Source organism: Micromesistius poutassou, assembly GCF_964030765.1.
Source record: "Micromesistius poutassou genome assembly, chromosome: 8".
Classification (NCBI taxonomy): domain Eukaryota; kingdom Metazoa; phylum Chordata; class Actinopteri; order Gadiformes; family Gadidae; genus Micromesistius; species Micromesistius poutassou.
In genome coordinates, this window is record NC_140278.1 from 18,687,523 (window position 1) to 18,700,022 (window position 12,500).

Below are 12,500 nucleotides of genomic sequence, written 5' to 3' on the forward strand. Positions count from 1 at the left end.
ACTATCCTTATGAAAGGAATGCAGCCCATTAAAGGTGCAATTCACTCTTCTCCTTTGTGTTCCTTAAATTAATTAATCCTCTGGTCAGGACTGCTGGACTGTTTCAAAGTACCTGGTCACAGGCATGCAGTTAACTGACTGTCCGACTGATTGCTAGAGGCGCAATAGACCTCCATGTTCTTCAGTGAAATATGTAATTATAATTATTTTTTATTTTTTAAACTGTAGGATTTAGCTTCAAGGCATTGTGTTGCTCTGTTTAATTGCTTCTGCCATAATGGATGTCTCTCTGGCACTCCACCCTCACCTCTAGTCTTCCCTCTACCAGGGCCAGCCCCAGAACCTCCTCTCCTTTCCTCTGCTATCTCCACCCCCCCCACCTAACATATACCTTTGATGTTGTAATGAGTCACCCTAGCAATCTGTCTCCAACATGAATTCTTTTTTTGCCATTGGACTATCAATTTCCCTTTGAAGCAACACCTAGATGTTTAATGTACTCACCTTATCACCTAATTTTTGACTTTTTCTTTTTACTTTACTTTACTTTTTACGACACACACACACACACACACACACCCACCCACACACACACACACACACACAATCCCCACTGTGTAATGAATACATGCAAATGATGAATGTTCTCTAAATACATTTCTGTGGGTTGTGTTACTGTAATCATCTACGGTAATGCTGCTGGGCCAACTCGCAGCACAATGGTTGAAGCCTGTTTAGTCTCATTAAGCAGTTTAAACTTTATTAAGCTTATTGTTCCTGTCTTACCACAATCCTACACACCAAGGGAACTTTATACCCCCAAAAAAGCTACTTTCTGGAAAGATATAAACCCTTAAAAACTTTAAGCCAGAGTTTCTTTCTGACTAATATCTTTCTCCCCATTCTCCCTCTGTATTTCAGCTCATGCACACCTCTCTGTACGGCTGGGGAAGGAGCGGGTGTGTGCGATCATACAGTTCCTCATGTGCTACAGCATGACGCTATTAATGATTTTCTGCTCCGGGGGGCAAATTGTAGCTCTGAAACTTGCTGTAAAAATACATTTTAAACAAAACCCTACTTCGCATCAAAACGCGCCTGGAAATAACTCCTTGCTGATGTCTGTGTTGAAGTGACATGACGGAAGTGTTGAGTGGGCCGGGGTGCAGGGTTTTAGTGGGGAAGGCCTATATTAGCCCTAGGATGCCTGCATGGGACATATCATTTAACTGGTTTGCCAGTTAAATGATGTGTGTGTGTGTGTGTGTGTGTGTGTGTGTGTTGGCATAAAGTTTCACAGCCTGACCATTTAATGCTCAGAACATTATGCGGCTCACGTAATCTAGCGGGCTTCAGCTGGGTGTCATGTGTGTCCAGCCCCCTAACCCTAACCGGCATGGCGGGGCAGGGCAGGGCTCACGTTTTGATGACGTGTTATGTGTGCATCCCACCACCGGGGTTTGATTAAAACATCTCAGAAGAAGAAACAGACTAGCAGCTGGATATGTATCACGGTACCCTCCAGTTTTTTGTGCCATATTTCCTGTGATTTATGTTGATGTGCGAAAGTGCAGGCATAGTGGCCGTGCCAGCTGTTTATTTTTCACTCATATGCACACTATCTTTAATGGGAGAACGAGAAGCATGGCTGCCTGCTAGTTACCCTATAAAGAGAGCGCCCATAGGCTCAGTCTGTACTCCTGCCATCCAAAGGTGATATGACTGCGCTGGTTCCTTGCTATAAACCAAACAAGTCCCTGCGGGTAAACAGATTGTCTGCAGAAGACAATGTTGTTAATCTGTACTTATTAATTAATTAATTGTCAAAAACCAACCTTCATGTATGAAAAAACAAACACAAAACAGCAGCACATCTATTACTATTTTAGCATTTTATCATAGTAACAAACATTAATAACGTGAGCTGTAGTTCTGGCACTTCATGGTGATGAAGCTCAAACCCATTAGCCTGCACACTACGGTGTGCACCTTAGTATACCGACTACAAAGTACTCAATACACCTCTTTAGAGGAGGCTTATGCTCTCTCTCTCTTTTAATGGATTTGTTTCAGTATCGCTATCGAGATATTTAGGCAGATATCGTATCAAAGTCATTATCTTTGTCTCTTGACAACAAACATCACGGACATAAAAAAAAAAGATTGCTGCTCAACCTAAGCACTACACATCCACATACACCATAGCATTATACTATAGTTGTCCGGGAAGCATAACTCTCGTTACAATACAAACACTTATACTGTAAGTGTCTCGGACATCACGTACAACCGCTGCCCAGACTATGGAAAGCCAAACCGTTAAGAAATAATATGATATTTTACGTTACCTACACATTGTCTGTGTATTGTCAACGTGCAAACAACATGTAGTTAACGTGTTTTTCATACCAGACAGAGCACTAAACATACACCTCGCCTCCGGTTTCCCTTGTTCATGGCGTCGAAGAGTATACTAAAAGGCACTTCAGCGTCACAAAAAGACAATTACACGCATTTTAGGCAGGGTGAAACGTTCACGTAGTGTTTTGGGGAGACATAGGACATTTAACGCCTGATTTCTCTAAATGAGGGTCTTATTTCAGTAACGGTGATAAAATTACATTACTATTTTGACACGCATATTACCACGTTTATGGGCAACACAACCAACGTATTCCGGCAGTACCTGTGACACACACATGCAGGTGTGTGTAGCCCCACGAGATGCAAATGCTGGTCAAGCCACAAAGCGCATGTAAAAGACAGGTAACCTTAGCCGCAGCATTCTCTACAGTCATTCCTGATGAGAGAGATAAGAGTTGTATCAATGTGCACGGCTAGCAAAAGCATCCCAACACTCAAAGTTCACTCCCCATTATCGTTAAGAAATCAATGTCGCTGCAAGGCGTGTATTATAAGTTTGTTGTTCAAACTAGACTGATCCTGTTGTGTTAAACACGGCGCCTCTGGTTCCCTAACCCAGCATGCTGTCTTTAATCAGAAACAGAACCGGCCTCACGCTGGCTCTGTTTGGCTCTGTGTAAAAAAGCAATTCCGACATAATGACGGATCGTCTTTATGGCAGTATTGCGGGATCTCTGCATAAAAGGGTCTTGTGTGCGTGTTCTGTTTGTCTGCTGCATGTGTCTGACAAAAAAATCGTCTCACAACTGAAGACTCTCTGTTCTTCCGCTTTCATAATATATTACAAACGAGCAGGAGGTATGAGTAAGCTTTACTCACACTAACGCAACATGCTGAGTCCCACCGAACGCAGACCGGTTCGACCGGATCTCTGCCTTTCTTTCTCTCTTTTCCTTTTTCCATACTTTGCCAATTTTCCCCCTCTCTCCGGGTTCAAGAGCACTGGCTAAGTCATTCCTGACCTTGTCATCTAACACTCTTTATTTTTTTTATCGTCCACCTCTAACAAGTGGATGGAAAAGTAGTCGCCACCCGCCAAGCTCTTTTTTCTGTTCTTCCATCACGGGACCTCTCGCTGTTTTTGTGTGCCGTCTCCCTCCCTCCCTCTGGGTCTCTCTCAGGTGGCACAAACCGTTTTCTCTCTGTCCATTGTGAGACTAGCACTGTGCTGTCATGTCCCCCCCCCTACCCCCCGGTGTGGTGGTAGATAGACTCTCTAATGTGGCGGTGTGTGTGAGAGAGAGGGTGCAAATTGAATTCAGGGAATTGGGCGTCAGCAGCCTCATGGTCACATCGCCGTTCTAAAACTGCTCCCTGAAGGCCACTTGCTGGCGTCAAACTAGCAACGGCAACAGAAAAAAGCATCCTCTACGTGTGCACATTCCACTGCTTCTCTGTCACATTAGCATGCAAATGCTAGTCCGGAGAAACGCTGCTTCAGGCGGAATATTGCAGGGGGAAAAAGGAAAAAGAGTTTTAGTTTCACAGTTCTGGGTCAGTGTATTCTCTCAAGAGCGTCGACTCCCTTAAAGGCCACAGACCGCTCTCTCAGGCTCACCGTCGGTGCACAGTCACACACCCACCTCGTTAACTTAACTCACTGGAGCGGCAGCTGGTGCCCCGGTCCATCCAAAAACCGGTTTAACGGAAAGAAAGTGTGAGTGAAAGGGAGAGTGGCAAAGGGGGAGCCAGCTCTCGAGGCCCTCTCCCTGCTACCTGTGCAGACACGTATAATCTTTTGACGATGCAAAGAAAGCCAGGGAACAGGAGAGAGTTCAGCAAGAGCCTCAGTTCCCAGGGGGCCGAAACCAGTTTTTCCCAACGCACGCTGTCGGGTGAGTAGTGAGCGGGAATGATGTTGAAGACACTCGTTCACTTTCACACACTCCTCAAAACGTGTGCGAAAGTGCTACAGGGCTATAGGGGCTAAACTGGGATGCTCCCTGAAGATAACGCCATTGGCATAAACAGCATGGCTCTGCCAAAGGCAAGACCTTATCTTCCAATGTTATTTGAAATAATTAATTTGAAATAATGAATTTGAAATAATTATATGTATGATTATATAATTATATAATTATATATGTCTGCTATTGACTAATGACTTGGTTTATTCTGGATTATCCTGTCTTTTTTGGTGTTGTAAAATAGTTCATAGTCCAATATAGGGATTATACTAGCGAGACTGATGAATAAACACACATGAATATATACGTTGTGCGTTATATAGATGAGATGCATTTACGGGACGACGATCTGACCACAACATGGGGGAACTATAAAGAAAAGCAATAAGCAGACAAAACAAGCTTGAGTGAGCGGTGTATTGTTTCCGCGGTGTTTGGCTTCCTTTGAGGCCCACGCCTCATTCTCTGGGGTCCAACCTGTGCTAATCACTCACCATTTGTCTCAGTCTGGCCCGCATGCATGCTGAAGAATGCTGCAGCTGATGCTGTGGGTGACGGTGGTGGGCGGGAGCAGGGGAAATCCAACACTTTGTTTTCAAGTTTGTGGGCAAACTCGGAATTGAGAGGAAAAATGGTGAATGTGACACTCGTGACAATTTGTCAAGTCAGGATTTGGTTCAAGCATGTATTAAACCTGGCATTGTCATAAGCATATTTCGCCCACTTTGGCCCCCATTCAAGGAGCTTCGTGTAAATGTAGGTTTCTACTTGCCTGTGAACCAGCTTTGGTAGAATTTGCAGGGGTTTGCGTCGTGCTAATTATTTTGACACTTTGTGGATCAGGCAATTATGAATGCTTGTGGATTCCATTTGTCTCCTCACAGAGAGCGGGTAGTTTGTCCTATTATGAGTCACTCCACGCAGCATAGCCAAGTTATTACTGGAATCACCTTCTCTCTCTCTCCCCACCCCTCCACCCCGCCTCCTCTCTGCCCTCCTCCTCCAACAACCATCCATCTCCATCAACAGTTAATTTTATAAAACCCCTTAAACATCCGTCACCCGATGTAGTAACTTTCTCCTGCTGCTCGTCATCGCTCCCTAATGTCTTATACTTCTGCTACTCTATTGCCGCTGTCTTCTCCTCAGTTTTTTAGCTCTTTTTAAGTGACTCTTAAGTGACTCACCCACCCTCCTCCTCCTCTTCCTCCACCTGCCCCACGCTGGGGGTTAACAAAACCCTCGGGGCTACAATCATCCATGGCATCCATCATAATATCACTCATGAAACGCAGAAAATATCTAATCAGTACATTTTTAAAGTTCAGACCTAAGCCAAGTTTTCTAAGCCACTTTATGCACATAAACTTCATGCAGATTTATATTGAAGAAGAGTTATGTTAGTGTGTAAGGATTGCAAGTAGTCCAATCTACTAGTGTAAAAAGTCTAAAGCATCAAAAAATTATTCATACAAGGTGAGACTCCAGCATACCTTATTAGGAGGACTACAACCGTTCTCAAGAAGCTGAAATAAATTCACAGCAATAGTGCCACGAAACCACTTTGGTTTGTCGTAATCAGTTACAGTCATTGTGAACTCAATGCCATTCCACATCGATGACGAACTCTTTTGAAGAAGCAGTGTACCACACAGCCTTTCAGTGGAAGATCACCGTCTGAGTGGACCAGTTGTACGATGCCCAGCCATCTAATCCTTGAAAGTGTGACTGGCTTTGTGTGTTTTATGCTTAATTTCAAATGCTGGCTCCACATGATTTCTCATTACACATCATTGCTCATTGTCTCGTTAGCTTCTCGTGCATACTCATCGCAGAAGTATTTGCTCTTCGACTGTCAACCGTCAAGGTCTACTTCCTGTCTGAATTTTTATTGCTAACCTTTCAGGAGAGCAATTAAACATTTTGCATTTGATAGCCGAAGTCTTCAGGCATAACTAGACTGGAATAATGAGAACAGTAGTGCCAACTCTCTCACCCCTGTCCTTCAACACAAAGAGAACCCTCACCCTCTCCCCTCTTCTCTGAGTCATGTCTGTTTTAGATGGCAGGCTTAGTTAGAACTTCACACGTCACACAATGTGCTGTAACAGCAATGTTGCAGAGGAGCCAATTGTAATTTATACTGTCCAAGGGCTGAGTACAGCCTTCAAAATAAATTGAAAGAAATACAAATGTTAACATTTTAAAGTGAGTTGATGCCAACATTATGGTCGTCTCGATATATGGGGGCCGCTGCCAAAGGATGTCTTGCCAGTGGTTCACCGTGCCAATGTAATTACGGAGGGTCTGGCAAAAGAGACAAGGCAATGATGACAAACTTCTTAAGTTTCATCCTCTCCGGCTTGCCCTCCCCTCCGCTCTTTGTCACTCTGTCTCTCTCTCTGATTCCCACATAATCTTGTCCTTGTGCGTCCCTCACTGTCGTCTGTGGCCGGTTGTGCAAAACACTCAGACGCAGCAGGCTTCTGGTCGTGTTTCCGCTAGGCCCAGCGAGCACATCACTCCAGACAGGTTGTTGGAGGAGGACACACACACACACACACACACACACACACACACACACACACACACACACACAAATTTTGATCGCGATTTCGATTTCAGAGTGAAACGATCACCAAACTAATATATTTTTAATAGAAATTGCAGAACAGCTGGACTCATATCTGGACTTTATTTTCTATTTGACCATTTTGTGTATTTTTTTAAGGGGAAATTTCAAAGTTCTCATTTACAAAGTGTTTTTTTTGGAGAGTAATTATGAATAAATGCATCATGTTTTCAAACTCAAAAATAATCGTTCGAATAATCGAGATTTCAATATTGACCTATATAATCGTGATTATGATTTTTTTCCATAATCGAGCAGCCCTAACACACACACACACACACACACACACACACACACACACACACACACACATTGTTCAGCACCACTTGATTCTCTGTTAACAACAATGTTTGATGGCCTTCGGCCACAGAGACCTTCGTCTTCGTCTTGTTCCTGTTATCTTTCGGTGTTCCGAATGTTTCCTCTGTTTCAGTTTCCATCACCAGCTGATGTATAGCAAACAACCATTCTGCTACGTTGTTGAGAAATGTACCCTCCCTACATTGTTTACATGTAGGGAGGGTACAGCAGCTGTCATGGAGATTACCTTGGGATTGTTTTGTGTTATGGGGACATAAGTCATTTTAATGTCTTCACGTTTTGTCATTTAAATTTTCTGTCTTTCCACCCTACCTACCTGCCAAACCAAATCTTCTTGGTTTGGCAATGTCACTCCCCCTCTGTTTCACTGTGTCTTGAAAACTTGCAGCATACCTGTGTGTTATATAGACCCTGTCTCTCAGTGAGGACAGCTGCACTGGCTGGCTATCCCTGAAATTGCCTCTGTTCCCTCTCCCCAGCCAACACACATTCTCTCTCTCTCTCTCTCTCTCTCTCTCTCTCTCTCTCTCTCTCTCTCTCTCTCTCTCTCTCTCTCAAATCTTCTCTTCTCCTGAATTTCCTCTAGGTCTCCCACTAATGCCACCACACCCCCACTCCACTCCTGTGTCACTACAGCTGTGGGTCAGCTGTTGCTCTACAGCAGCCTGGTCAGGGATGAAGACGCAACAGAGAGAGAGAGTCTATGGGGAGCTCAGACAAATTTCTCCCTCTCTATTACTCCCCACGCCTCTCCCTCCCTCTCGCCTTCTCTCCCCCTCCCTCTTTTCTGGCAGTTGTCATCGTGTGCGCCTTTTGTCCAGCTCTTTGCCCTCCATTACCACTCTCCCACACAGACACAACATGTAGCAGGAATAGCTTTTGGGCTAATCGACTGGTTTGTTGATTGCATTAGCATGAGCCTGGTCAACCTCTGTTTAATACAAACGGTTTAATTCTGAACAAATGATGCCTGAATCTGAAACCTGATTCGGCGAGGCGTCATGACCTCATCATCTAACACATGGAGAGTACCTCCAAGAAGAAGAAAAGGAGCCGAATTAGAATAATGAGGCAACCCAAAGCCAGGTGCATTGTACCAAAACAACACTCATTCTGTTCACTCTCCTACTCCCTTTGTGTGCGCATTGCTTTTACTCATCATCCCAACAAAAAGCGGGGAATCTAAATTAGCTTCAACCTTTCCACTCTGCATTCGGGAGGACATACGCTTGACATCCCGAGTACAAAAGCAGTCCTTGACGTAGACATGACGAGCTAACCCTATCACCCACGGTTACCTGGCTGTGTGTCTTCTTACCTTAAAACGCATTAAGCATTTGACGGAGCATCACACACCACAGAGACCTAATCGTATTCGTCTTTTGGATTTGACTCATTGGAAAAGGCATGCCTGTTTAAAGTGTTGAACAAAGAACATGCTGCTGTGGTCTAATAGGATTTCAGGGAGAGTTGATTTATGGACAGGGAAGTTTGGTTGGGGAACTGCGTTGCCCGAGGCTGTGTGTGTGTGTGTGTGTGATTGTGTGTGTGTGATTGTGTGTGTGTGTGTGTGTGTGTGTGTGTGTGTGTGTGTGTGATTGTGTGTGTGTGTGTGTGTGTGTGTGTGTGTGTGTGTGTGTGTGTGTGGGTTGCAGGTGGTGTTGTTTTTGTTGGCTGCCCCATGAAGAATACACAACCAGACTAGACCCTAAGGGTAGCCATGGCTTCCGTTCACAGCCCTGTTTCTCTAAACTTCTCTCTCTCCTCTTCTTCTTCACCACAGGTATGCCCGTGGACATCGGCTTGTCTTCGGACAGGTAACAAGGTCTTCCACCATCGCCATGTCTACTGCAGCCCAGGGGTGGTGGTTGCGGGTCGCGCTTGCCTCCGTCGTGTTGACGCTGGCGTCCTCTTCCGACGAAGAGTATCAACACTTCAATCCAGGTGAGAGGAGGTCAAACATCACATAGGGTAGGAAGCAGACTTTAATCTCTAAGGTTTTCCACCAAGGAAAACATACCAATACACAATCTATAATACTCAAGTTCGATCATACCCCCATCCCCAGTTCCCTCCCTTTTGTCTTGCATCTGTCTTTCCATCCATCCACCCACCAATTCATCCATCCATCCATCCATCCGTCCATCCTTCCATCCATCCCTTCAGCCATGCCTCCTCCCCCCCCCCCCCCCCTTCTAGATTCATCCATCCATCCATCAATCCCTCCCTTCCCCCTAGATCTATCCATCCGTTCCTCCCTCCCTCCCTCCCTCGTTCCGTCCCTCCCCCATTCCCGCTGCCCCGCTACGGCGATAAGGCATCAGTGTGTTGCTTATCACCAGGCTGTCCCGTGTCCCTGACCCCGTCTGCCCGCTAGCAGCAGCCCTCTGTAACAGGAGAACCGCCCCCCCCCCCCCCCCCAGGTTCCGGCCTGGGGGAGGTGGCGGACGAGGAGGGGGGGCGGGGGGGTGTGGGGTAGTGGTGGTGGTGGAGGCTGTAACCCGACCTGACTGTTTGTCTGCTCCCGTGGTCTGACACCCATAACGACTTGTGTATGTGATCCTTAATTCACGTGTAATATTAAATGAATCAAACATAGACACATAAAACGTGTGTTTTAGACAGGTCAGTTTGCTGCAGTGATTGGGATTTAACACAGAAGGTAAACTAATGAAACTTTTGGGGGGAGGGGGGCGGAAGATGTGTGTGATGCTAATCATTGTTTTAATGATGATGTAATGAAAAGGGTACCTGTGTGTGTGTTTGTGTGTGTGCGCGTGCACGTATATGTGTGTGTGTATGTGTCTGTACTGCGTATACTGTGTGTGTGTGTGTGTGTGTGTGTGTGTGTGTATATATGTGTGTATATACGTGTGTGTGCATGTATGTGTGTGTGTGCGTGCGTGTTCGTGTTTGGGTTTTAGGGTTTGTCCTCCAGCCACACATTCCGGTCCTCTGACTCACTGACAGCAACTGAGATCCTGAGACCCCTACCCACCCATCCACCCCCACCCAGCCATCAGACTGCCCCTGTCAGTAACCATATTAGCCTTTCCCTTTTATCACGCCTAGACCACCACACACTCCCCCCCCCCCCCTGACGCCACCCACCACACTGGACCTCCTCAGACTCTAGCGTGCCACTAGGTCCACAGCACTTAATCTCAGATAAGACCTAACACAACTTCGCCCCCACCCCCCTACACACACGCACACATACACACACGCAACTTCCTAACGCAACCTAGTACCCCCCACACAGACACACACATACGCACACGTACGTGTGCGTATGTATGTCTGTGTGGGGCGGGGGGTAGGTTGCGTTAGGAAGTTGCGTTACGTCTTATCTCAGATGAAGTTGCCCCCACCTTCCTTTTCTGAAGATTGAGTTCTTATATTTGGGGGTGTTTGGAGGTGCCGGTGTAGAGATTGTGTTATCTGGATCATTGGAGAGTGCCCTGCTGCCCGGGTTGGTGTCACGGGGGTAGATTGGCTGACAGCTCGCCGTCTTCCACCGTCTGCCTTGCATGTATTCCTCTTCGTCTTTGTCCCCCTTCCTTTTACTCCTCTTCTCACTGCAGTCCTGGAGAAAGGTGTCGGCTGGGGCAAGGGAGGCGGGCGTGGGAGGTGGGGGTGAGGGTGGTAGGTGGGTGCCCAAGGACGGCTCTGTCTCTTCAATCCGGTGTCTGTTGCGTGAGAAGGAGGGAGAACAAAGAGTTGAAAGCGAGCTGGCCAAAGACAAGTGCAATAGATAACAGGGGAATGGCCTAAGGGCATCTCGGTTCATGTATCTCGCGCTGGAGCTTCAGAGCGGTGTTTTCCACCGCACTGCACAGAGATGGGTCTGGCTGGGAAGAGTTCCTGCCCATGGAATACAATTGATCATGTGTCAGTCTGGTCATGGGCTTCTTTCATTTGTCAATGTCTAGAGTTTGGTTAGAAGAGCATGGATTCATTATCCTCGCTGGTCACTATGAGATGGGAAATAAAGTCTGGCCAGCAATCAGTAAATCTTAATGGAAATGGTAATTGTTTTTATCCCCTGTCCATTTGAACCACTGGTTCAGCCTCACCAGACAGGAAGTGTACTTGGTCTGGAGATGACTTAATGTAATGTTCCATGACCAATGGCACTGACAATTGACTGGAAATATTATGTTTCTCACAGGACATCTGTTCCCTTAAGAGTTGATGTGTTAACGTCCCTATCCGGTCTCTCTCTTGGTCTCTGTCTGTCTCTCTGTCTCTGTCACGGTCTGTCCCTCTCTCCCTCTCTCACCTCTCTCTCTCTCTCTCTCTATCTCTCTGTCTCACTGTCTCTCTCTGTCCCTGTTGCTGTCTCTCCATCTCTCTCTCCCTCTTGCTGTCTCTGTCTCACTGTCTCTCTCTGTCTCTGTCACTGTCTCTCCATCTCTCTCTCCCTCTCTCCGTCTCCCTCTCCCTCTCTCCGTCTCTGTCTCTCTCTGTCTCTGTCGCTGTCTCTCCATCTCTCTCTCTGTCTCTCTGTCTCTCTCTGTCTCTGTCGCTGTCTCTTCATCTCTGTCTCCCTCTGTCCGTCTCTGTCTCTCTGTCTCTCTCTGTCTCTGTCGCTGTCTCTTCATCTCTGTCTCCCTCTGTCCGTCTCTGTCTCTCTGTCGCTCTCTGTCTCTGTCGCTGTCTCTCCATCTCTCTCTCCCTCTATCTGTCTATGTCTCTCTCTCCAGGCTTTTGTCGCTATGCTCTGGGGATGGAGGATGGCACCATCCCTGACTCTGACATCACCGCCTCCAGCTCCTGGTCGGACTCCACCGAAGCCAAGCATGGAAGGTCAGTGCACTGTGTTTGTGTCTGTGTGTGTGTGTGTGTGTGTGTGTATGTGTGTGTGTTTTCGCGTGCATTTAAATACATGTGCGGGTCTGCATCTGTGGGTGTGTATGCACGGTTCTGGCTAGTGTCCCCCTACGCTGCTTGTGTTTGGTCTGTTAGCACCTCGCCAATGAGATTTGTTTCATGTCAATTAGGTTTTGATGCAAGGGGAGACAGTGTGTGTGTGTGTGTGTGTGTGTGTGTGTGTGTGTGTGTGTGTGTGTGTATCATTCATCATCATTGTATTCAGAGCGCACAGGCTAATGATATTACTGGTTTTCCTCTCTCCCTCGCAGCACCAATCCATCACATACATGCACAGCCGTTTGTGTGTCTGTTTCAACGCCTGTGTGTGTGGGTGTGTGTGT

At 46.5% G+C, this 12,500-nt stretch overlaps 1 protein-coding gene across 1 annotated transcript in view; it reads left to right on the forward strand.

The window, feature by feature from the left end:
• ddr1 (discoidin domain receptor tyrosine kinase 1) overlaps positions 1-12,500 on the forward strand; it is a gene marked incomplete at its 3' end in the record, with an annotated part of 33,888 nt that overhangs the window by 3,770 nt on the left and 17,618 nt on the right. The window contains exons 2-3 of the mRNA XM_084471066.1: positions 9,068-9,228; positions 11,991-12,093. Coding sequence (XP_084327192.1) covers positions 9,126-9,228; positions 11,991-12,093 — 206 coding nt within the window. The 5' untranslated portion in view covers positions 9,068-9,125. The remainder of the gene's footprint in view (positions 1-9,067; positions 9,229-11,990; positions 12,094-12,500) is intronic.